General features: G+C 39.4%; 1 protein-coding gene across 1 annotated transcript; it reads left to right on the top strand.

Moving 5' to 3' along the window:
- Positions 1-105: 105 nt before the first annotated feature.
- Positions 106-24879, top strand: ATG3 (autophagy related 3). The gene is made up of 12 exons (XM_074897666.1): positions 106-295; positions 3377-3418; positions 6596-6645; positions 7842-7912; positions 9615-9722; positions 11700-11749; positions 13691-13772; positions 14290-14324; positions 15065-15220; positions 15888-16015; positions 22880-22948; positions 24598-24879. Exons 1-12 carry the CDS (start codon positions 224-226, stop codon positions 24677-24679), a joined length of 945 nt encoding a protein of 314 aa, XP_074753767.1. The 5' UTR covers positions 106-223; the 3' UTR covers positions 24680-24879.
- The last annotated feature ends 2399 nt before the right edge of the window (positions 24880-27278 follow it).

Genomic DNA, 27278 nt, shown 5'->3' on the forward strand with positions numbered 1-27278 from the left:
CCGGAAGCGACCTCGATGAGTCACCGCTGGCCCCGCCCCGCCTCTTCCCGCCTGGCTTGTGTCGTCACGCGCGCGCGACGCGGGGCAGGGCCAGCTCAGGGGAGGGCCCTGAGTGGCGGGGTGGGGGGGCGGGCGCGGTGCTGCCGGGGCGGCTGCCGCCGCCGAGGTCGTTGTGGGAGCGGCGGGGGAGGTGGTTGTCCTCCTCCCGGGCGGCAGCGGCAGCATGCAGAACGTCATCAACACGGTGAAGGGGAAGGCCCTGGAGGTGGCCGAGTACCTCACGCCCGTGCTCAAGGTGCCAGTTCGCGCGGGAGCCTGGGGGGGGGGGGGGGGGGGTGCGGTGACGTGAGGGCAGCCGCGCGTTCCCTCAGGCCTTGGAACCGTTAAGGGGGGGGGGGGGGGGGGGGACGCGGAGCCGTGAGCCCCCGGGGTCGCGAGTGGTGGCGGAACGGCCACGGCCTCTTTCTCCCTCCCGCACCCCCTTCCCGGGGTGCCGCCCGTAGTGCAGCCGCTGCCCGCCCGCCGGCTGTTCCTTAGGGTCGCTCCCGCCTGCGCGGGCATTTCCCTGTCGCCCCGGTACGGTGTGAGGGGCTCCCCACCGCCCCCCAGAATCGTTCCGCCTTCCCGAAAGCGGCTGCGGCTTCGCTTCTTGTCCGGGCCTGAGGAACTCTGCCGTTGCGGTGGCTTTACGCAACCGGCGGAGGGTCTCCGAGGGCGCGGTGCTGCCTCACGCCCGAGGGGGAGTTTGTGCAGGGGCAGCAAAGCCGCCGGCCATCGTCGTGCCCCGGGGCGTACGGGATGGAGGGACGCTGAGTTGGAGCTGCCGTTAGAGGGGGGAGCGTTCACCTGCGAGGTGCAGGCCTTCGAAGACCTACTTCGTGCCTGGTCCTACTGCTCGAGGAATAACTCACTTGGTGCTGTTTCCTATTCAAGTAGCTAAACTTTAACTGATTGTGTGACCTGGAATGGAAATCCAAAGGTGCTCGTGTACTGATAGGCTTAAGCCTGGTTTCACGAATGCGTTGCAATGGTTATTTTGGGTAAGAATGCAACTTCTTCAGCTGACACCAAAAAAAATCCTCTAGTCACGTCTTGCTTATATGAGCAGGTATAAAGTTATATAGTGTAGCTTATTTCTGTATCAGCATTACTATGTTAATACATGTTGATGTGTGCTGAAGTAACTGAATAGTAGAAATGGGCTGTTTGGGAGTGAATTATAACAATCTGCTTGTAAAGGTGGGCAGCACGTCTGTTAATTCCTGTTATTTAGTGAAAAATAAATTGTGGTTTTCTGCAGTTGTTAGACTACATCCCATCTTCTGCTTCCTATTTATAAACACTTTTTTATTTAAAACCCAACTTTGTGTGTGAATGCTTGTCCGCTGTTCTTTCACTGCCAATTTTCACGTTTTTCTGTGCTTTTGAAAAAATACTTCTACTCTAACTGTCTATGACAGCAGCCTCTCTGCCCGTGGTTTTATGGTGTGACCTTCCATATGTCTTTTACTCTGCAGCTTAGATCTTTGGGCAGAAGACAGTGATACTCAATTATTATTTGAACTTGTCCCTCTGTGGTATATAGTATGCTCTGGCCTGGATAGTGGACCTTTCTAGGGTTGCCCACCAGCGATGACATATATGGGCTGCAGTGGAATTTTGGTGTGGAAACATGAAGTGACTTGTTTACCATGGTACCAGCTGCTGTTGCACAGCTGGTGTAATAGTGGAGGAATTCTTGTGCCCAGGCATATTATTGGGAGGAGGCAGGAGTAGAACATCCCACAAATTGGAAGTGATAATATTATGTGTATATGTTGTTTTTACGAGGAGTTGAAATAAATACTCCAGCTTGGTAACTTTGGAAAGGAAGGAGCCCTGTGTCTGGCACTAGCTTACATACCACAGAATGTAGATGTGAAAAAATGAACTACTTACCCTCAGGGAACAGAGGATGGATATTTTACCTATTTTCCTCATGTAGTTCCAGAAACACAAGTTTGTGCATGTTGCCTGCTACTTAGAGTTCATTCTGAGGTTAAACAGTAAGTTGATGCACTGTGGTGCCGCATAACATTATCAAGAATTGTTAGCTTTACAGCAATCCAAATTTCTAAATTAGGGTTGTTTGGGTTTCTTTGATTTCTGTTAACTAGCATGTAATGATGTTATGGTGTTTGTGCAACTGCGGTTTTGCTTATCTTAATCTTGTTCTTAAATGCCTCCTCTTTAGAAATGAGGGAGAAAGAAAGTAATCAGTATTGTATGAAACAGGTGTGCCCGTTTTTCTTTTATATAGCACTGGTGATAGATAGCATGCACCAGGGTGAGGCAGCAAGAATAACCAAGTTAAGCAATGGCTGGTTTTCTTTAATGATTTCCTAATGATCGAATAAGGTGAATGAAGTTGTAGCCAAAAGTGAGGTACTTTTCAGTTGCTGCTTTTAGTCTTGATAGAAAAAAATCATGAGCTCTTTAGGGCAAGAAGTTATTCAGTAATTGATGATGCAAAAACTTGAGAAGTGAGCTGTGCCATGGTTGAAATTGTATTCTTTTTTCAAAAGCTGTTCTTAGATAGCTCTAATGCTGGGGAATGGTAGGTTTCCTTGGTGCTTGAGACTTTTCTGAAGAAAAAAACAGAAGTCTAAAACAAAATAGTCTGCTTACTCTAGATTTGAATATACTAAAAAATGTTGTATCCTTAAACTTCAGGAATGTCGTCTTTAATGCAAAAGTACTTCTCCGTGCAGAGGTAAATCATGTTGCTGCTTACCATCTATTCTTTCATCCATAAAAAAACATGACAACATGAGAAAATCAAAACTGTTTCCAAGGGGTGCATAATGAAGGCACAGAAATTAGTATTAAAAAATAAAGTTAAAGACTACATCTTTCTACCTAACTTTTCCCACCAGAGAGAAAAGTTGGTCATTCATTTCATGACCTTGCTTAACTGCAGAGCCCCATATTGATGTATTGCAGTGCTGTTCAGTGCCTAGAGCAGTCCCAGAGTCCTGACTGTGAGAGTCACCAGTCCCAGCTGGTTTTATATCTCTTACTGGCTAATGTAATACTGAGTACTGGCAATCTTTACTTTATTATTGATGTAATTGGCTGTAGCAAAAAAATTATTTTGTCTGTTTTTTCATAATAGCCCCAATTCTGCAACAAGTAATTTTGTTGAGCCTTACGTTATAGGATAAGGGAGTAAGCTGCCTATCGGCCCTGGCAGAGGTTGCCTCCAAACTGATTCACAGATCTCTGTGGACAGAGCTAATTCCAAGACAAAAGTAGAGCAGATGTTTGTCTTGCCAGTAAAGTGGGGTACTTTGATTTGTCAGCACTTCTCAACATTTCTAAACTTTCTTTATTGCAGGAGTCCAAGTTTAAGGAAACTGGAGTAATTACACCTGAAGAAGTAAGCATTTAGAAACTTTAAAATATATTTTGAAAGTAATGATAAATTTTACTGAAAATGTAAAATGTTCATCTCCCAACAGTTCATGTCTTTGCCAACTAATACTGCTTCTTGAAACAATTTCCACAAAGTGGAAGTTCTGAATGGCTTTTTTGCTCTACAAACGAAGTAGATCAACAGAATTCGTTTTGAGATGACACCTGACATCTGAACGTGGGATGCTTTTTTCCTGTATTATGTTGTGAAAAGCTTGTAAGGAAGCTGGTGCTGGGTCAACAGCTACATTTGTCTTGGGAGTTCAGGACTAAACCAGGAATGTATTGATTTTAAAAGTCTTTCCCGTGAGCAACTCAAATTGAATCTTGTATCTTGGGAACAGTCTCTTCTTACCTCATGTTGGCTCCTTCCAAGGCTCTGGCTGAAATCATTACATATGCTTGTCCACACCAAGTATCCAATGATGATTATTTTTTCCCAAACTTCTTTTCTGTATGCTACTTCAGGCTGGTTTTATTTTGGATTGCTTCAAAGCAGTTGTAGTTTTTTAAGGAGTCTGCTGAGAAGAGATACAGGATTTTTTCTAGGATAGTAAAAACACTGATTGTACAGTGATATTTTGATTTCCCCATTCTGCTTTTTCTCATATTAAGTGCTACTGTTCTGAAAAGACATTGTCTTTACAGAGGTGTAAGAAAATAATGTTAAGACTGTTGGGTAGAATGAAAGAAAAATGAGACAGAATGCACAAATGTGAAAAGGAGATGGAAGAAGATAGAACGACTGAGGACCGTTGCAGGTAGATAATGTGGACAGAAGTATTTTTCCTAACGTTGGTACCTGGCATTTTTCTGCTACATTTTATGGCAAGAAAGTGTTTGTGCTTTCTATAATCCAGAAGAGTACTGTTCAGAAAAACAGGCTTAGCAACTTGATGTTCTCTTGTTCCGATAACTGTGTGTATAAATGTTTATGTATTAGATATTGCATAATATATTTATAAACTATATTATATATAAAACAAATAGAGGAAGTCTAGACAAATGTTCTACTAATGCTTAATCCCTTCTTGATCTATGGGAGAAAACTTGGCAGTAGTACTGAAAGAAAAAGTACTTTCTGTAGAACATAGCAAGAACCACACTTACAATAAACAGTTTGCAGCATTGAAACACTAGTAAGAATGCGAATAGTATGGAAACTCAGTGTAAAGTTAGATGCTGATGGGAAGAATAAAGTGGAACCTTCAATACAGAAGTCAAGGGAAACAATTATCCAACAAGATTAATTTTTTGTTAAATTTAGATGAAACTGGAGCATGGATCTGCTGATTGTTTCTTTGACAGTCTTTCCTCTTCCCTAATAATTTTAGTCTTTATCTAGTGATTGCTGAAGAAGAATTGGAAGTCACCAATAATGATGCTAGGATGTTATCTTGGAGTGAGTTTGGACTTCTGAATCTCAGTTCAACTGTATTTTAGTCTGAGATGCTGACTATTATATAGACTTTGTGGGGTTCCTGGGGCTTGCCTCAGAAAATGAATCAATTAGTGATAAGGCTAAAGATGACTCATTAATCAAACTCAACACCTACTCCCTCTATTCATATATCTGTGTACTTGATTTAATTGCAGCAAACTCTTGCCTGCAATGAGTTCTTACTAGTTAATACCTCAGACAGGTAACACCCGTTTAAATTATATAGGTAAATACAGGCAAACCCTAAAAATTACTCTTTCCAGGAGCAGAAATAAGATGTTGTTCTAAAATTGATCTCTTGCCAGCATTGGCTCAGGTATGAGATGGCATTAGTGCTTGAGAAATGGAAAGTGAAACCAGCTAGATAATTTTGCAGCCTAAGCTGAAGCAAATGCAATTTCAAGTACTGTTTTAGGTTTCTACATCTACATTAGACCCTCAAAGAACACTTTTTCATCTTTAATAATATATTTTAACATTGCCACAAACTGTGTTCCAGTTCATGGGATAGATAATTTTAAATCTAGTTTCATGTCTTAGTTATTATTTTGTCAAAGCTAATGAGTTTTTCAATTTCCATGTGTGCTGGGAGGGATTGCTGTTATCTTTAAAGTGAAGATTTCACTTTTGCTAGAGACTTTTGTTGGAAAACAGGTGAAAGAAAGCACTTTTGCAGAGATTAAATCTCTTAATCCATATGCATTGTGTATTGTGATGCTTTCCATGATGCAGATATTCCTTGCTTTGGAGGCCATGGTGAGAAAACAGCTGACAGGCTGCAAGCCTGCTGTGTCCTGCTGCAGCAGCTTCTGGTCAACTAGGAAGTGCATTGTTATAAACTGGCATTTTAAGGCAAGAGAGCCACTGTAGCAGTTGGCCTCCACCTCAATTTCAAATGTTTCAAAGTAATTGATGCAAGGACCACACAAACCACTGAAGTGTGGGCTTGCCTTCCTCAGTTTATGTACAAAAAAGAAATCCAGTAGGTTAGACAGTGGGTAAATTTTGAGTTCCTTTGCAAGTCTAGCATGAGTTTTTCCAACATTGTTTTGCATTAGTGATGTAATTTTATAAAAGCCTTTTTGATACTAAGAACGAGTGAAGATTTTTAAAAACTCTTCAGAACAAAGTTATACGTAAGTTTTTCAATGTACTAAGTACTTGGTTGTCCATGTGTAGTTAACCTCATTGGTGAGCTGTTAGTGATGGTTATTAAGGTATACTGTTTATTCTTCTGTTGCAGTTCTCACTGATTCAATAAATTTGTCAGTCTTGCTTCTTGCTGCAAAATTTTGAACGCTGAAAGAGAATTTTTTTATATTAAAAGCTCCATTATCTTTGTAAAACTTTGAACAGTGGCAAATTAAAACAGTTTCTTCATCACAAAATAAACACTGTTACTAGGTTTAGAAACTTTTTTGCTTCTTACAAGACTGGTAGGTAATACCACAGCTTTTTAAACTTTGTGAATTTGCTGTTGTACTTAGTATATGTTTCCTTCAAGTGAAGGCAATTTAGTCTTTGAGTTTTCAAGGTTAGCTGAGAAATTGAGTTAAAATAAAGCATCAAACTGATATAAATGGTTAACAGTTACATCGTTAATCTGTCAATGTGGAACTGAATATTAATACTGAGAAAAATTGGAGATTGTTTCTTTATGCTGTATTTAACGGTGCTTTAATTTTTTTCCTTTCTTAACAGTTTGTCGCAGCTGGAGATCACTTAGTACATCACTGTCCTACTTGGCAATGGTAAGTAAAATCAAAAGAACTCTAGAAAGCTAGCATCCCTACCTTGCTTTGATGTTTTTCTGTTGGATGCAAGTATACGAGTGTCTCATTTCAGAACAGTACATGGACTCTTCCAGTAGAAATTCTGCTGGTTTTGTGATGAAGTTATCTGTAAGGCAGGACTTATTGCTCTGTGTAGCAGTACTTGAAATGAGGATTTCTTTGGGGATTTTTTTGTTTGTTTTCCTAAGGTTTTAGAGGAAGTAAGCTGGTACATACTGTGAATGCTTTCAGTGCTTAGCTGCAGTAACAGCATGTCTCCCTGAGCTTGTCTTGGTGATTGAAAAAGCAAAGATTGTGTGCAACAGAGGTTGCTAGGAAGTAGTTGTAATTGGTATATTTTAGACCAGCATTTGTTAATTATGTTCAAGTTGGCCCACATCAGATCACTCTGTGCAGTGCTTGCCCTTGGAAATCCTTTATCTTTCATGTACGATAAGGTGTTTCCTCATGTTTTACTGCTGTCTTGCATTATAAAACTAATGAGTGCCTAGATGGACATTGTCTGTGCGGTTGGTATCATCAAAGTTCTTGACTCTATACTGGGCCATGAATTGCTGAAGGAGGAATTATTATGCTTCAATCATTGTTTCTTGCACTTTCAGTGTCTCCTTCAGAGAAGGCATGCTGTTGAGTCCTGGCCTGTGTGCCAACAGTTTGGAACAAGCTATTTAGATTGTTACTCTTATTTCAAACCAAAAACCATTGAAGGTGAAAAGCAAATGCTTGAGTAATGTGAACTTGCAAAGATTACTTGAGCTCTAGTGACTATGGGCAGGTTTTATATTTACAGAGGTCTATTTCTTGCTTTTTCTGAAGTTGCTTTCTTCAGACATTTGGGACTATTAGTGATCCTAGAAAATGTCATATAGATTAGATTGTTCTGTCAACCTGTCTTTGCTTGGCCATTTCAAAGTGAAAGTAGTTTTTTGAAGGAGAAAATAGCTTTGATCCAAGACTCCATAGTTTAGGGGTGGCCAACCTTTTTGACCCCATACCTATATCGAAGTCTCTGTATAGGGAAGAGTAAAGTCACAGCAAACAGATTCTGAGAATAGGTTGAGTATGTAAAATGTTCCTGATATACACTGAAAATAGAAGGGTTCTTTTGTTTGCAGATCATCAATCAACCTTTTATGGTGCACTTCATTTTACAGGGCTTCAGGAGAAGAACTAAAAGTCAAGGCTTATCTGCCAACAGACAAACAGTTTTTGGTAACTAAAAATGGTAAGGCTGAAGTTTAAATATAAGTGTTCATAGGGTTGATAGCATGGTTAACTGTGCTGTCAACTCTACTGATTGTATTGACAGGGGAAGCAAATATCTTGCACTTTGGATGCTTTTGCTTTGCAATATAAAAAAAGTTTCCTGCACATCTAAAGTCTTTTTCTTAGACCAGCTGTTAGTAGGGCTTTATACTAGTAATACAGCTTGCCTTGATGAAGTAGGAATGAAGTTTAAACATTATAAACCTCCTTGTCTGTCTTTCCTTTCTCCTGTCCTTCAACTCATATTCAGTGTCAAAAAGGAAAATACATTTGTTTTCCTCTTTCTTTTGGAAATCTCAGGCTATTGAAGTGTTCTCAAAATGTCTTTCATGGTGACACTGATACTTCTAGTTCAGATATGTAATTAATGTCACTATCCCTGTCGATAACAATAATATAACATACAATTTTGATCAGCTTCATGGTTTTGTATATATAATACTTGCAGTGACTACCTTTTTATTGGATAAGAAGGCACAACCCTGTGGGAAATAATTTTCTCAAAAGATCTTGTATCAAAATGTGTCAAAGATAATGCCATTAGATAAACCTTTATACTAAGCCTGAGGGGTTTTTCACCTGCAATGGGTTGTATTTTATACTTGGATTTCACTTGCTAGCTGTTGGAGTCTTGCAGTGCACTGCCATGTGAAAATGCTTACAGTAGTGTTGGCCAGACTTTCCTAAAATGGCCCTGATGGCTGGATGGCCAAGTAATCTACTTTGTTTCTCTCTTTCCTCCCCACTTCCAGAGTCCCTCACTGCTCTGATCCTTCTAGATCACATTTCAAAATAATGTATCCTGCTGATGGTGACACATTGGCCTACCCACCTGAGTAAAAGCTGTGGGCTGTGGGTGAGGCTGGGAACCATCCTGCAGATCTCATTTTGGAAGTCTTTGGAGAACTTCACTGTGATTTTCACACCCTTTTCCTCCCTTTCTGAAAGGTCTAAGAGCAATTTAAAAATTCTGCACTGGATGCAGCAGGGATTTTTTTTCCTCTACATTAGTAGAAAAGGAGCATTTTTTACATAGTCCTTGTTTATGATGTTGGAAAATGTCATTGCCTTAATCAGATCCACATTCTTTGACTATTTTCTGAAAACTTTATGTAAATCTGTACTTCAACAGCTCTGTAATGCATATGACTGAAATTATTCTCAATAACACATTCTAAACTTCTAGATGTTAATTTATAATTAAGCGTACCTACTATTTTGTGTAAATAGCTGATGCAGACTTCTAGCAGAATTGTAAAGACAAATCAGTTCAGTAAATTGATCCAGGCAATGTTGGACTTAAAACTAAAAGTTGTTTAGCAGTGTGAAGAGAACTAATAGGTTGTCTCCAGTTGTTAGTAAGTGAGAACTTAATTCTTTTCTAATCCTTAAGAGTTTGGAGGAAGGTGCTCTAATAGGTAACAAAGAAAACTTTTAAGGCCACTGCAAGTGTTGTACTGTACATGGAATAAAATATCTGGTACAGCACATCAACATATTTGAGTTCATGCTTTTGCATTTGAAATACAGCTTTAGGATTCCTTAAATAAAGATATATGAGAGAAAGCCTACCACAGTTCAGAAAGCCTTGTAGGATAATTTCTTGCTCCAATCTGTTTTTGTATAGGAATGGCTTCATTTTGTTTTGCGATTTTTTGCAGTGCCGTGCTACAAAAGGTGTAAGCAGATGGAGTACTCGGATGAGCAGGAAGCAATTATAGAAGAAGATGATGGTGATGGGGGATGGGTAGACACTTTTCACAATGCAGGTATTCAAAGTCTTGCATCATGCCTTGTGTTTTGTAATCTGAAAGATTTTGAGTTTCCACTCTTAGGAAGATTTTCAGTTTCCGCCTTTATATACGGATCGTTGTGTACTAGTACCTGATGTGGAAAAATAAATTACATTGCCACCTACCCACTTGATTGGTACTGCTCAGATGTTTAACTGTATGGCTGTGTATACCTGAAACAGGCTACTTCCTAAACAATAAATTATTACAATATTCTCTTATTAAAATTCTAGGAAGTTATTTTTAAAAATGAGCTGTGTAGTGGCTCATTCCTTATTAAGGAGATCCTGTGAAAAGGATGCTGGTTTAAATTGTTGGAAGAATATGCAAATTTCTCTTAGTAAGTTTGCCTGTGGAGATCTTTATCTTAATGATGACCTCAGCTGACTTAATTATTTGTGTTTCCTGTTCTGTTGGATTGAGCTAAAAGGGGGAATCATTAGAAAATAGCTGTTATCTTAGTATCTGAGGTCAGTGGGAGAAATGGGGCAGGGGGCACTAAAAAGAAAGAATATTGTTAAATACAGGGCTGAGCGTGGGAGATGATCCTTTTTTACACTAAGTTCTTAGATGAGCTTGTGTTTATAAAGAAGTCTAAAAAATGACTGCTTACATGAATCTATTTAATTAACTTTTTCTAGCACAGCTTCTTATAAATCCTTTTGTTCTCTAAGAATTGGTAATTTTATTAGTTTTAGTCTGTTTGTTGATGCTCTATCATGAGATAATAAAATTCCATCTTTCAACGATGTTTTCTCCACCATCTCCAAACCTAGAAGGTACTCCACTCAGTTTTTACTTTCTTTGTTGTAGTGTGGAAGAAGTTCCCTAAATAGTTCAGCCAGGGTGGGGAGGAAAAGGGCAGGAGAAGATGCCTTTTGTTTCCGTAGATGTACATTTTTCATCACTGGCAATTCTTAAATGTGTCACAGCTGATAACTGAACAGCTCACACCAAAGAAGTTGTTTGTCATAGCTTTGTCACATCCTTGAATTAAGGATGTATTCTCCATCCTTGCTGTGAATAGACTCCTCTACCAAGTTTTTCGGGTTGACCGATTCGGGCACCATGCCGTGGTAGCACAACTGTAACACTCTGACTAGACCTGGCCAGGTCTCCAAACACTGTCAAAGGAGATAAAAGTCTGCTTCCATCCATCTCTATAGATGTCCTTTAGAACACCACTTTTTCTGGTAGGAAGAAACTTACATAAATGATCATGAAGCCACTAGAAAAGCATTGTTTGCAAACAGCATCCGGTTGGCCTTCCTTTTCTTTAAACAGTTATTTCTGATGAGCAGTTACTTGATTCCAGGTTCATTCATGTAATGATGTATCTTATTTTCAGCTGAAGAGTTAATTAGATAAATGTATGTGTCAAAGCAGAATCTTGTCGTGAATCCCAAAGAGTGCTGGGCGAGAGCTGTAGTAAAACTAGAAAGCTAATGGGATGGAACTGAGGAGTTGATACTGCTGTCATTTGGGATGTTTTTTACTGCCACTTCCTCTCAGCTAAAAACATTGTGTGCTCTGTTACATTATGCTTTGTTGCAAACACCTCGCTTTCAAGATGCTGAGAAATATAAATGCATGCCTTGTGCATTAAGTTGATTTCCATTGTTATGATATGAATGCCTCTCCTCAACTCATTTTTATGCAAAAATTTTTTAAAATAAAAATCCAAACTACTTTTCAGTGTTCCATCAACATACTTTCTGATGTGCGAGAGCTGTGCTGTTGTGCTATGTGTTACTGGCATGGTTTCTTTATGGTTGAGCAGCACCAAGCATGCTACCAACACCACATAAACAGCCCTTCAAATATCAAGCTTGCTGTGAGGTGTAACTTGGAAAGATCATATGCTGCTTTCTGAAATGTTTGCAACCTCGTTCTATACTAGTCTGTAACAAAAAAACAAGGTCTTTTAACACAAACTTCTTGTTCAATTAACAGGTATAGTGGGTGCAACAGAAGCAGTTAAAGAGATCACACTAGACAGTAAGGTACCTATTTCTAAATTTTCCTCTTGCTTTATTACAGGACCTAAAGGTAATAGAAGTTTTACCTGCAGCTATGTAGTACTGCCTCTGAAAGATTAACTTTGTCGCTAGGCGTGTAGCAGATATATACTGACCTTCAGAGTCCATGATATTAGTCTAAGCATGTGCATCTCCTTATTGCTGTGTTTACTGAGGCAGTGGGGTTTGGCTGGGGTTTTTTTGAATGTATTTAGCCAGTGTGCTCTTGTGACAGGCTTCTACAAGCTGAAAATGAAATTCTGCTTACAGTGATACCACACCTTTGTGTCTCAAGCAACTGATATTTGGCAATCCAGTGTAAAGCAATTTTTATATAGAAAAATAATGAAGGATGTAAGGTATTTCTTCATAATCTTTAACTATTCCAAGCAGAGTTTTAATGTATTTGGTATTGACAGGTTTGTGCACTCAAGTTTAGAAATACTGAAACTGTTTAAATGTTTATGTCTTACAAATTCATTAGTTTCTGCATGCTTCCAAAAAGTCACTCTGGAGCAGGAGCCAGATCTGAAACTTAAGTCCTCAGGAAACTGAGAACAGTTGGAAGTACTTGAAATGGAAATGTGTTAGCTAACATGTTTAAGAAGTATGGAGAAAGTCAGAGAGACACAAAAGATGAGTTGGTTGTTAAAGTGGAGCTCTGTGTGCTGCGAGAGTTGTTAAACCATCCAAGCACAAAGCTTTGGATTCTAAAAATCAGGGGTAGAGAGAATGGGCTGCTGTATGCTACTGCACAGTTGTAAACAGCTCCAAATACTGTTGATACAATGAACTGTGAGGTACATGTATTTCAAGTGAGACTGTGCTGAACATAGTAAAAATACTGCTTTTTCACAAGTCAGTAACAAAAAGGTGGAAGAAACACTAAGGAATGCCTAAAGGTGATCACTATTTCTGCAAAACACAATACTTGCAGGATGTTATTGTGATTCATAACTACTGTTGTGTGATATGAATTGGATTTCACTTCTAATGTACGTAGAAAAACTTGCTTGTTGTACAGTACTTAATTTTTTGGATCACAGGTCCAATCCAGAAGGACAGCTCGTTCTGCTAATGCTCTGTTTGCCAAAGCTCTTCACAACTTAGTTTCTTACTGGTTTTGGTGTGGGTTTTTTTTAATGAGGAAACCAGCCACCTGATGCTTACAATTAGAGCAGCTTCTAATTGTAATAATTATTTGGAATATTCTCCTAAAGTCCTCATGAAACCTCTGTAAATCAAGACTTCCCTCTTATGAATTTCACTGGGGTTGTCTCTTGGGTTCATATGCTATGCAGAGGCTCACAATGCCTTAAAGAAAAAGTTGACTGAGGGCTTGTACCATATTAATTTCTGTTGGACTGTGCTTCCTCAGACAACAATATCAAAATGTGATACCTTTTGGAACATTCTTGTGTTTTAAAACCAATTATGGAACTGGGTGATGCTCTTAGTTTATAGAACTGGATGATGCTCTTAGTCATATCAACTTGAGATGTTCTATGATAGCTGCTCCACAGTTGGCTGTGGATTAGGACATGTGGATTAATATTAAAATATTAATCTACATGTGCCAGTCATAGCTGTTTAGTCATTGCATTGCATTTGAGATGGGTGGGTTTTTTGAAAAGAAATTATAGGCCATTTAACACCAAATTTTTCTTTGCTTAGGAATCATTCCAGATTACAAAGTCAAAGGAGAACTTTTAAAGTGGATTTTTAATGTTGTATGATGACTTTGAAACTAAGACTGGTTAATAAGCAAATATTTGAGTTCAGTATAGTCCTTCTTAATATTGCAGAAATTATTTTTTCTGGTTCACTGTATGTATTGACTGGACTTATACCTTACATTTGCTGGGGCTGTTAGGCTGTGTAGATGCAACAGTCTTTAAAGCAGTGTTTTCAATTTAACTTCTAAAGGATAATATAAAAATACCAGAATGTTCAGCATCTTGTGAAGATGAGGAGGAGGAGGATGAAGGAGAAGCTGCAGACATGGAAGGTATTTCCTTAAATTGGGTGGGACATGCTTTATTTCAGGCCTTTAACTGAAGTAGTACACTCCAAGAAAACCCTACTCTCTTTTTTTCATGGAATAAATGCTGAAAAATTCATCAGGCATATGCTACTTATCTTTTGTATGGTCTTATTGATGCATGTTTACTCTAACTTGTGTGCCAAAACCTGAATGTTGGTGACTGGGAAATTAATTTGAGTAGCAGAACAGATCCAAGCAACTATAAATTAGGGATTTAGCACAGCTTCCTTCTTGCTTTGTACCTACACCTAAACTCAATCTGCTTGCTTAAAACCACTTAAGGATTTCTCATCATGTACTTACTGTAGTCTTGGTCAAATTTGTATTAAAAAAAGGTATAGTCTGGTTTGGGAATTGGGAAGTCTACCTAAATATAACATCTTTAGAAACGTGTAGATTGTTTTAAAGGGGTTGTTTATGAATGAAAAATATGATGACTGGCTACAAGCTGAACACAGAATTTTATGGGTCTTCTTTTCAGAGTATGAAGAAAGTGGGCTATTGGAGACAGATGATGTGAGTGCACAGTTCTCCCTCTTGTCTGTAAAATGCTTATCACCAATATGGGCACAAGCAAAGTAAAAATAATTATAACAAGTGGATGACATAAAAATCTTGTCATGAGCCTGGTTTCCTATGGATTTGTCTCCTGCCAACTTACTGCAGTAACCTTAACTCTTAGGTCCTTGAAGATTTTGATCACTGTAATTTTGCTTTTTTTTCTGATACTTTTTACTCTGCTTACACACAGTGCTGTATTTCCAAGAGGTAAAAAATGCAGTGGTAGTTGTTAAAGCTTACATGTGGAGGATGAGTGGCTTATAGGTTCAGTAGATTACACTGATGCACCAGACTGTCATGAGAGAAAATAGAGGGCATCATTATTTGTGGTACTCTGCTAAGGTCTTCATGAACCTGCATAAACTGAGACCCCTGCCTTTTGAACTTCATTGGAATTGTCTGTTGGGTTCAAAATTATTGGTGAAAGAAGGGAGGGGGATATGACAATGTAGTTGCATGCTTCCTTAAGACTTTTTTTAAAAAAATAAAAAGCCCCACCAAAAATAAAATCCACTTAGAGAGAAACTGATACTCCTGATTTAAAGATAAAAACAAAGCCCAAAAGCCTATGGTTTTTTAATGCTTACTTAAGAACGTTAATTTCAGTTTTACAACTTTGTATAACTACTTAGGATGAGAAAGAAGGAAAGCCAAACAAGACTGTACTAATGTTGTCATTTTCTACCTCGAACCAGGCAACGCTTGACACAAGACAGATTGTAGAAGCTAACAAAACTAAAGTTGATGTTGGAGGGGAAGATGCTATTCTACAGACTAGAACTTATGACCTCTACATCACTTATGACAAATATTACCAAACTCCAAGGCTCTGGCTATTTGGATATGATGAGGTATAGCTATGTTGGTTTTGTCCCACGTCCATGAAATAAGACTCACTGTGTCAAATAGCAAGGCTATTTTGTCGCTTATTCACAGTAGAAATTTAAACGAAAAAATGGTGAGAAAATCATTATACAGTCAGGATTGCAGACAGGATTTATGGTACTTGCAGGAAGTAGGAGCAATTTCACTGAAAGTTGTACTTAGTAACTAAGCAGATTTGGAAGGAAGCAAGTCATGCTCTGTCATTTGAATTTGTTAGCTCTGCAGAGCTAGTAATAACCCCAGTAAAGTCAGTCAATAAGCAAGTATGTGTGTTTATGATCTTCAGAGGAGAGAGGATTAGATATATCACTCTTTTCTTTAATAACTAAGTTTCTCGAGTTAAAGTTGGTTAGAGCTTACGGCTCAAATACCTAGGTGGGAACTCAGATGGTTCTCAAATATATTGACTTTACCATTCATCTGGTATATTAAACCCCAAAATTTGTGCAGTACCATTTCTACACCATGTGTTTTTTAATACACTCAGGGTTTTTTTAGGGTATCTTCAGAACTGCTGTATATTAGATGCTTATAATTTATGCTACTTCATCTGTTAGTGAGGTTAGAATTGCTGAGAAGGAGCAAAAGATTGTTAGTAATGCTTTTGTTCTCGTGTTCCCTTTTCCTGTATAGCAACGGCAGCCTTTAACAGTAGAGCATATGTATGAAGATATTAGTCAAGATCATGTGAAGAAAACAGTGACCATTGAAAACCATCCTCATCTTCCTCCACCTCCCATGTGCTCGGTTCATCCATGCAGGTAAGTCTTTGTTTCTGGTCTGATTCAGCATGCAGACATAGAATCCCAGAATCATTCAGGTTGGAAAAGCCCCTTGGGATCATGGAGTCCAACCCTCAGCCCAACTCTACAAAGTTCTCCCCTACCCCACATCCCCCAACATCCCATCTAAATGACCCTTAAACACACCCAGGGATGGGGACTCCACCCCCTTCCTGGGCAGCCTAATCCACTCTCTGACCACTCTTTCTGGGAAACACTTTTTTTCCTCATGTCCAGTCTGACCCTCCCCTGTTGCAGTTTAAAGCCGTTCCCCCTTGTTCTGTCACTAATCCCCTGTGAGAAGAGACCAGCACCAGCCTCTCTACAATGTCCTTCCAGGGAGCTGTAGGGAGTGATGAGGTCTCCCCTCAGCCTCCTCCTCCTCACACTGAACAGCCCCAGCTCCTTCAATGGCTCCTCACAGGATTTATTCCCCAGGCCTTTCCCTAGCCTCGTTGCCCTCCTCTGCTCTCGCTCCAGCCCCTTGTGATCTCTCTCATATCGAGGTGCCCAAAACTAGACACAATACTCCAGGTGTGGCCTCCCCAGTGCAGAGCACAGGGGGACTGTCACCTCCCTACTTCTGCTGGTCACACTATTGCTGATACAAGCCAGGATGCCGTTGGCTTTCTTGGCCACCCGAGCACACTGCTGGCTCCTGTTCAGATGCTTGTCAATGAGAACGCCCGGATCCTTCTCTCCCAGACAGCTCCAGCCACTCCTCCCCAAGCCTGCAGCCATGCAGGGAGTTGTTGTGGCCCAAGTGCAGGACCTGGCACTTGGCCTTGTTGAAGACAGGCACTTCACTAGTCCTGTTAAGGATTTGGTTTACATTTTCTGGACATATTTCCACAGTTGTCTGCCATAGTGCTCTGTTAGCTTCTGAGGCAGTGTGAAGCGAAGATATCAGCATCCTCTCAAGTCATTCATTCCAGTGCTCACTGCTGCAAGTGTATTCTGCAGTTAGAGCCCTGTTCTCCTTGCTCAACTTGCTTTTCCTCCAATTTCCTGTGGACTCCAGAAGATGGCAGACTACTAAACTCTATAAAAAAAGTTTTCGTATTTTTTCTCTCCTTTATTTCCTGCTTTTTGGAGAGGGTGAAAGTATGCTTTGGAAGTAGATAAAGCTATTTGAACATGAAATAACTCTTTCTTGTTTTGTAATAATTACCTTTTGCTCTCCCAGCAGTCCTTAAAATTTTACACTGATAAATAGAGGCTCTCTAATTGCCACACTGAAATATTTGTTGAACACAAGTGCAAAACTCAGTTGTGTTTTCAGGGTCTTTTCTGCTGCATTTTCCACATTTCTCACTCAAGACACAGGGAGTCTGTCATTCAACCAGCTGCACAGATTATTTTTTTTCTAGATCTTTGAAAGGTGCCTTTTATCTTAAGATGTAGGCCCTAACATCAGTGATACAGAGCCAATATCTTAAACAGTGTAACTCCTCAGCTTCTAGATAATATGAAGTTCTCAGAGATACAAGTTTGGGCTTTATGTCATTTTTTTAAAAAAGACACCCTTTGGAGTCTTGCGTATGCTTTAAAAAAATAAAAGTCTAGATTGCCTCTGTAAGTCTTGTCATTTCTTTTGACTTAAACACTTCTTGGATCCATGTCGCTAGCTGAGGTGTCAAATAAACAGATTGTTGTTGACAAGCTTGTGGTAGTTTTTGCAGACTCAAAACATTTTTGTTTCTGGTTTAGGAATGATTTGATCATAAGATTAGCCTTGGTAAGGGTATGCCATTTTTTTAGAGAACAAGGGAGCTTTGCACCAAGCTGTTTATGGCTTCTTTTGATCTTATTCTGAAGATGTATATTCATGGGCTTTGTAAATCCCTGTCTTGTGGTTCTTCCAGTTCATAGTTCTTTAACTAGTGCTTTACAACCGTCTTTGCTTTCACCCAGCAGTCAGGCTTATATATGAACAATATTTAGCAGAGAAGCCATTGTACAACTGGGAGATAGCTTTTTCCCAGTTATCTGTTTTGTAGAAAATTCAAGTGGTGAAGTTTATTGTTGGTCTTTAAATTCTTGGGTTTAAGTCTACACTAACACAATAGACCTGTGAAAATGTCAGTCTCAGTGCTCAAGAGTAGGACAGGAAGCAGAATTTAGAAAACTGTTAGGAAAATAATAAAGAACAGAAAACAGCATAAAGCCTCTGTTAATCTGTGTGGCCACCCAGATGTTGAATACAATACTGCAGTGCAGCTCTGGTCATCTGTTCTTTAGTCTGTGAGATGAAGGAAGGCTGAAACTGGAAAAGACACAGAAGGGTTGTCCAGGATAACTGAGGTTATGAAGCTCTTTCCCACAAGAAATGATTGAACAACCTGGGACCTGTCAGCTTTGGAAAAGGCAGCTGGGGATGGAGTTACGATTTCAGCAACCTTCATTATGAAGGCTGCAGTAGGTGAGATAATAGGTGTTCAGTTTTCTCCAATAGTAAAACTAGTGGCATTGAATGCTACTCACTGCTGGCATGTTCAAAGCCCGAAAAAAGATTGAAACTCTGCACGCAGCACTTATTGCTTAAATAAATATTTAGTTTCATTATGATGTTAATGAAAGAAAAATTTGTCAAGAGTTATTAAAAGTGAAGTTATTAGAATGCTTCAGGATTAGGAAGTCCCTGAGTTGCGTACTGCTGAAAATTAGTGGCACTTTGGAGGAAGCATTACTAATGTTTCCTCTGGCCTCTTCATTGAGTAAATAATGAGCAAGACAAGGTAGACCTTTGATTTGATCCAATAAGGTATACTTGTACCTTATATGGACAAATTAGTCAACATGTCAACCTGTTAGTGACTCCAACTGTTTTATTGTTTGTTGTCTGTAGGATTTTGGACAAAAAAGTGGATGCAGCTTTTTGTGCAACTAGTGTTTTTGAAGGAGTGTTAGGTGAGATGAAGGGAGGAAGGCTTAACAGACTAACTAGGAAGGTGATTAATAGAAGGAGGAGAAAAAGAGCCTGAAGCCAAGGCTTAATTTAGTGATTGCTGGAAGCCCTGCTAATAAACTGCTTGGGAAGAAGTTCCTGTTGATGGATGCAGGCTGGGAGGGCACTCTCAGAAGAAACAAAGATGACTAGGTATTTGGGCATGACAGCCCTCGCTGACTGTGGGTTTTATACTGGGATGTGGCTGCAGTGTAATCTGCTTAATTTTGCAAACACCTTTGCAGAGTAAGAACCCACTTATGCTAGTCTGAGTTTGGATTGAGAGTCTTTGTGGATGAGAGCTGTGTGTGCATGTTTTCACTTCTTCCTCTGAAGCCAGTGAAGCGCCCAGTGCCTTTGTTATGTAATCCATATCGGCACTCGAAGAAATGGTTTGCATCATGGCACTTGTTCCAGTCAGTCTTTTAAGCATGAAAGAGATGATTGATATCACAGTGGGATGGATTTGTTGGTAGTCTTAAAAGTGGAGGAAGCTGTCTAGTGCTTCTCAAAAAGCAAGCTGGTTGACAAACTGCTTAACATCAGAAAGGTCATCTTGAGACTGTGAAGAAAGAGGCTGACAGTGTATCTAAAATGGAGGTTTTAACTATGTTCTCTTACTCTCCAAGGTGAGCTATTCTGTTTTCTTAAATTGGTAAGGCTAACAGCTGACAAGGTCTGGGCTTCTGAGGTGGAAAGTAATAGCCAAAAATGTTGTTTTGTTCTCAATTTAGCTATGAAGTACCCGTATTTGGCTAGCTCTGCTGCTGTTACTTCCCTGCACCTTACAAGAATTGTGTAACGTAGGGTATTTGGATGGTCCTAAACTTATTTGGCTGTTTCTTGTGACGTGGATATCCCGATGGCATGTGTCAGAGAAAGGAAAGGAATGCAGTCTGGTGCTGCTGTCAGCTGCTTGAGATTGCTTCTATTTTGAGTAGTTAGTTAAAAGTGTTCATCTTGCAGCTCTGCTCGAAGTTGTATTTCTTGTCAGCATTTTTGTGGTACTGGGAGGAACATAGTCAACTTCCTCATTAATTGTTGCCAACTGGTTTAATTGCAATTCTCAGCTTTTTTTATGTGGGTGTTATGAAGGGACTATCAAACTAGTTAACTACTAAACACATTTACAATTAGATCTGAATTGCTTTCACTAATTCCAAGGGCTTATTGCTCTCTATTTCAGAGAACTCTTTTTCCTTCCTATGTACTTTGAATATCTGCAGGGAGGTGACTAGAGGCAACTGCAAGGATCAGCGAGTTGTAGATCCTAACTTTGATTGTTGCTGATTCTGAATGTTTCTCCTAATGATGACTCTTGAAGGTTTTTCCATACCTGTCTCATTGTGTGTGAGCGGTTACAGACACTGAATCAAGTTCACAAATAATTTTTTTCTTGAAAGGACGTTGTCCTAAAAAGTCTTGCATTTTACTCTCTTTTATGGAAGTTTGTAGTTGTCCACTACACTGAAAGTTCTGTGGAAGGCCTTTTATCTCGATGAACTGCAAGGTGGGGACGACGGGGTGTGCGGTAGGAATTAAATTTCTGGTGTTCCCCATATGCCAGGAAGGCTTTTATTTTTTACTTTTCTGATGGTATATATTTCCCTTCCAGCTGATATTCAGACAACATCAGTATGTCAGCTCTGCTGAATTCCAATGTGATGTTAATAACAAATTTTTTGACTGACACTTTTGGTCAGTTGCAAAGCAGGAGGGAGGTTCTTCAGCTGTAAAGCAAATGTTCCTGATGAGAGCATAAATGGTCAATCTAAGAAACCAGCTGCTTTCAACTTTTTTAACCCCTTAATGTGTGGTTTTAACTACATATATCTTAGTTTATTTTCAATAGGAACAGCAATACTTCTGACTTAGAATATGAATAATAACTCATTTACATTATTTGAACCACCTCAAGAGTTGGTCGGTGTACCAGAAAGTAAATGAGGTGATTTTAGTAGATGCTTTAAATGTCTGATCTATTTGATAGCTCAAGTGATCTACAAAGAGGTCCTGGAAAAAGTATGAGTGAGCACACAGTGTATTAGTCATCTGGAGTTAAGAGTTTATTTCTGGGAGACTTCTATTCAGGAGTAAAAAACCCCTCTGGATAGCAGGATATTTTAGATGACGTTTCTTCCAAAGTTCTCTAGTTTCTTTGCATTGGTGAGTATGCATATTAACATTTTGTTACAGAAGGAAACTGAAAACAGGAAATAACTTTTTGAAAGTTATAGAGCACCTGCAAAGCTTTTCCCGAGCAACTGTATGACAGTAGGAATGACTGTTGCTGTGGCTGTTAGGGAATTCCAGATAATCGAACTAGCCCTTAGAAAACAGAAAAGAACAAATGACATTAAGATGTATGAAGTTGAGCCAGTGTCCTGTTAAAGACTTCTAATAGCCGTAGGGTGACCTGTATTCTGTGCCAGGACAAAAAATAGTCCGTCGTTAGGGATGAGGTTGAAGCTTAAATTTCGACAGCAGCCGGGTTCCTATATAGAAGCAACTGGCCTTGGCACCCGACATGGCATGTGTTCTGCAGGGGCAGGATCGTGAGGATCCAGAATTTGAATCAGCTGTGTGGATTTGCAAAGACCAACAGCACAGCAAATGACAAATGCTGACCTTTAGTATTTCCCCAGACTTGCATGTTCCTGTTTACAATATGTCTCGGTAACTTCGCAACAGCTTCCTTCCTTGTGTTTGCAGTCACTGGCAGCATGATTGACTTTGGAGGTAACTACTAAATGCCAGTTACTAGTCAGCGATTTAGATTTGCATAATGGTATCAAAGCATGGTCAGGAAGTTATGCAGACCCTGCTTACCACTCTTCCTTGTTCTCAGTAGGCATGTAGGTTGTTTCAGGACAGGTATTTTAAAGTACTGCTGTTAAGTAGCTTGCAGTGTTGTGTAGGTGGATGTCCATAACCCTATATGATGTGACTGATAAAGACTGCCCACAGAATCACAAATTTAAAACAAAGTTGAAATACAGATAAGAGTAAAATGAGTTATACGACCTGGAGTTTGTGTTAAAAATAATCTGTTCTAGTTTACTGCTCATTGAGCAAGGAGGGCTGGATTAGATGATCAGTCTCGTCCAACCTCAGCTATTCTGTGATTACATGTTGTATTCCCAGGATCACCTTTGTACACAAACGTTTGTGTGGTTCATAGTAGATCTAGTATGTCACTGGTGGCTTAATGTCAGATCACAGTGACTTGAGGAAATGTTTGTTCTCCCCTGTGTTGCTTCACAATAACAGAGTCATGAGAGAGAAGCTACCTGAGAAGCTGTAGATCTGCTGTAGAACCCAAGTTACCACCAGAGGAAATTTCCATACCCTAAGTCAGTCCCAGGGGAACAGTTCTGAATTTATTGCAGGGTTTTTTTAGCCTGCCATTTCTAAGAAACTATGAAATGCTTAAGTGTTTGATAGCTCTGAAGTTCTACAAATTTGAGTGCAGCAGAGGCAGCTAAATTTCTAGGTGTTGTCTTCAGAGGTCATCTGGGAGCTTTTGGTGGCTTGCTGCTGGTGAGGATTACCTTCTGGGGACTTAGCTGGTGGCTTCTTTGGCATTTAGCCATTAAAAATGACAAGCAACATGTACTGATGACTCTCATGGCACTCAGTCTTCACTGTAGCATAGAATATTTTTTGCTTTCCTTGTGAACTTAAGGAGTTGGCACTTAATGTTACATTCATCACTTAATATGAACTTTCAGTTACTGTTGGGATTTTTTTCCTCAGTAAACTGAAATTTTTCTCTTGCAGCTTCTGAAGCTAACAGTCCAAAACTATTTAATTTGCACAAATCCTAGTCTTGTTGAGACGAAGAGGAAATTACTTTTTCCTTAAAATATTTTCACTGTTTCTGATCTGTTTTTCAGGCATGCAGAAGTCATGAAGAAAATAATTGAGACTGTTGCAGAAGGTGGGGGAGAACTTGGAGTTCACATGTATCCTTTTGCATCACTACACGGTATTGGAGACTTCTGCAGTGAAAGGAGCTGTTACCTCAAGGCTCCTAAACTGGAATGTAGTGTGTGAAAGCTGTAAAAAACTGCTTGTGGTAGCACTTGCTGGAGTTCTGTGATGAGCTGCTTTCATCTGTTCATCAGTTGTTGGGAGGAAGAGGGTGGCAGGAGCAATGGGGAAAGTAGGTAGGATTGAGCCCTTGTCTGTAGGGGTGTGAAAGAGGTGGCTGTAAGTATGAAACTGAGATCCCAGTGTGGGAGCATGAGGCTGGAGATTCATAGACTCTGGCCAGAGTGTAACCACTCCTCTTGGTACAGCAGCTTCAGTATTAGGTGTGAATCTGAGATTCATTTCAAAAAGATGTGGAGGTCCCATTATTCTATACTCTGCATGTAAGGATTATCTTGGTAAAACATTCAGCTGACAAAAAAAAAAAAAAGTAAGTTACTGGAATCGTCCTGAACATCAATATCAAATGCCTCACAATTAGAATTTTTGTTTAGCAAGGTAACTGATCTTAGTTATGCTTTGTAGTCATTGATGCTATGTTTCTGGCTGAAGTAACCTCCATGTTAGAAACAAGTGTGTGTCCTTTCAAAAGAGTGTTCTTTTGCTGCTGTAAGGCGAACAAGGGAGGGTTACTGAGCAATTATAAGCCCCAAATCAGTAAAGTTCTCACTCACTGTATGAGTGTATGAGTTGAGACTTGCTCAATTTGTCCAGAAAGCAACTGAAACTGAACTGGAAAATAACTTTTCTGGGGGGGGTAGTTCAAGTCTTCTACTCCTCAATAGTTAGAAATAGCTTATTTTCAAGATTTTGATTACTTTCTTTGCTATTGCTTAACAAATTGAGGGGGTTTTAACAGGCAATTTCTTCCCTCCATTATCATGTAGTTTGTGTTTGTCAAGAAATGGTCCATGAGACTGACATGCCAAAATAATAGGGTTTACTTATTTCCAGTACCCATTTAACTTAATTATCAGTTAAAAGTAGTGATTTATTTTAATTTTTCAGTTTGCTGTCTGCCTCAGTCCCAGGTGAGCAGACACTTGAGTTTATAATTATCCAATGTACTCCAGAGTGCAGATTCAGGCCCAGCATGCATTTGAAGGTGGTATACAAAGGGAGACTTCTCAACTTAGCAAAACTAATCTCTGTACTTTTCCTCATCAACAGGAAGGAGCTCTTTCAAAGAATGGTTCAGAACAGGAACCAATTTCTTTTTCTGAGTCACTGAAACACTGAGGAGGAGCTGCTTTCCCTGCAACTACAGGATGGTTAGCTAGGGATTAGCCTTGCTAGGTGCAATTCACCTTGGGATTTGTTAATAACAAATATTAAGTATGTAAATAGGATTGTAGATGTTTGTGTGGTGTTTGTAGGATTGAGTGAAAATAACTCCTGGTTCCCTGCTTTAACTTAAAACAGGAAGGTCTGTATGTTTGGGCAAGCATCAGACATCATTACCAGAGTTCTGCTGTATTAATTTCCCAGCTTCTAACTATATAATTACTAGGTGTTATTTTCCTGTTAGCAAGAAATACTGTTGAGCAGGCCACTGAACGTGACTTCTGCTTTTTTTACAGGATTTCTAGCTATTGCATGTTTTCCTTAACAAGCAACTCAGGTACCTTCTTATTTTCTTGAAATTTGTACAGGCGGTCATTCCAACGATAGAATATGACTACACAAGGCACTTTACGATGTAACTAAAATAAGAGATGTCCTCCTCTAATCATCAAATCTTTTTTTAAATAACCCATCCATGTGACTTATACAACATTATATACAATTTATGTAACTAACCTTTTATCAAGTTGACGCATTAAAATAAAATGTTCCATTACCAGCCTTTTTAATAAAAATCTTTGTGTGTAATATAAATAAATCACTTTCATTCTGATACAGACACTGCACTAAGAGGTGGGATTTTTTTTCTCCATAATTCCTTCACTTTCTTTTCAACAGAAGATTATTTTTGTCTATATTGAAGCTAAAATCTACTTTCCTAGTAGAAGGCTAATGCTTTAGGCTTCATTGCCGATTCCTGAAAATGCAAAGTTTTTATTATTTTCCTTCCATTTAAATTAAATTCACTTGAGCGTTTTGTGGGTTTTTTTCCTAGTTATGACTGGTTATTTTTCCTCTAACTGGAGGAGGATTTTGAAAGCTGAAAGAAAATAAGTGGTCATCTTGTTAGGAAAGTTTGACTACATCTTAAACTAAAATATCTAACTAACCAAGCTTTGAAAGGTGATTTAGATTTACACTTGAGCAAGACTAGTGTTTTGAAATTGAACTTTTGGGGAGACAAAGGAGGAATTTTTGTATGTAATCTGTTCATCCTGTAATAATGGTGAGAACAAGTCTTACTGACAAAATTACTGCTCGAGAGTAGAGGGAGAAGATTGCTATGGTAGAGCAAAGTTCAATCTTGATTACTTGTCTGCCTCAACTGCACTGACTGGTAGTCTAATAGCATGGTTTCCTTTTGGGGGTAAATATACATGGAGTGGTTTATGAATTCAGAGATTGCAGATGCATCCAGGCTTTAGCAGCCACTTTCTGCACTAGAAAAATGTGAGGTTTTTCATTCATGAAAATGGGAAGAAAGGGCCATCATATATAGATATGTATATTAAGTTCCCTTAAACTCTAGCTTTCAGGACAGCATCTTTGTCTCCTAGACATCCAACTTGCATCCTGCAAGGTCATCTGAAGTTGGGTGTCTGCAACTGACTGAATTTACAGTTGGGTAGGAAGGTTGGTCCCTGTCCTGGGACAACTGGTCTTGGCTGTCCCCTGTACCATGCTCTTATTTACATGAGAGCCTGTAATCAAGTTCTGTGTACTGTGCTTAAATTGGCTTTCCTCTTTTGATACTATCTTCACTTCCTCTTGGACAATATCTTAAGCAATGTCTTTATAAGTGAAGAGTAATACTAGCTGAAACCTGGTAAAACTTAACCACACCCACTGAGTCATGCCGTAGGATTTTCCCTATCAGACTAATTTCAAAGATGTTTTGCGTTTTTTGGTAACAAAGGAAGTAGCTGTCCTCCACCCAACAAATAGGGGGGTTTGGGGGCTGAGCAAAGAGGTAGTATGACTTAAAATAACCAGCAGTGATGTATAGTGGGTTTTTTTTCCTTTGCTCTGTCAGAATCTTTTGAAACATCCTTCTCCCTAAAAGGTGTCCTCCTTTAGTGGATTAGCCTTTCACTGCTCTCTAGTATGTTGAGTTAACAAATATCCAATTCTTCTTCATCAAGCTCCTGACAGAACTAAGTGCCATGATTTTTTTTTTAAGTATAAACTGATGAAGGCACTTTTCTCTCACTCTAGCAGAAGAACAGAGCAGCAGCAGAATTGCAAGAGAACTTGCCAATGGCTTCCATCAGCACCATGATATTTCATGTCTTGGGTCATTTGTAGCACAGAAATATCTAGTATCACAAAACCTGATGCTTGGTGACTGATGTGTGATGCTCTGCTTGGCTGGATATCAAAGCGGCTGCACCTGAGCATGCAAATTTGTCCTGGGTGCACTTGGCAGCAGTTGTACTAGACGTTAATCCTTTTCTTCTGTTCGGGAGGGACTAATAATAAAATTCCTGTTAGAAGTGAAGATTGCTGCTATAAACATATGCAAACAAAGTAACCAGTTATAGCTTCTGGCAAATCCTACATGGTCATTAATTGTCTGAATCTTGCCTTTACCTCAAAATAGCTCCTGAGAAGTTCTGCTCTGCTGGAGTCCCTTTCCTACTGCATATCTTACAGTTCTTGTGACTCTGCTTGCCTTCTAGATCTTTTTGTCTTGATCTTGAACTTTGAGTATGTTCTAGTTTCAGGTGCTGCAGTGCTGCATGTAGTGAAGATGTGGGTGAAATTTTAATTCCACTGAATCTGAACCAAAGTTAAGGGAATGAGTTATGATGCAAAGGCAGTAATCTTAGAGATATAAAATAATGACCATCACAAGCTCTGTTGTCAAATCTAAGTCCTCAATCTAATAGTCCTCAATTTACACGAAATACATTTTAAAATACAAAAAAATACTTTAAATAAACACAGAAGAAAGATAAAAGCAGTAGCTTCCAAGTGATACAGGGGAAGTGCACTTCTGTATTTAGTCTTCTAAAAGTCTAATCAAAGTCTGACCTATAAATAATGAAGGGTGGAAATAGTGTTAAAGAATGAGGGCAATTTCAGCTTTGTCCTTTTGTGGCTGCATTTTTATGTATGGGAAAGTGGAGCTTGTTTAACCAGCTTGCTAGCAAACAGCCTGATCTGTTGCTAGAGAAG

The sequence above is a fragment of the Athene noctua genome, chromosome 1, assembly GCF_965140245.1.
Source record: "Athene noctua chromosome 1, bAthNoc1.hap1.1, whole genome shotgun sequence".
Taxonomy (NCBI): domain Eukaryota; kingdom Metazoa; phylum Chordata; class Aves; order Strigiformes; family Strigidae; genus Athene; species Athene noctua.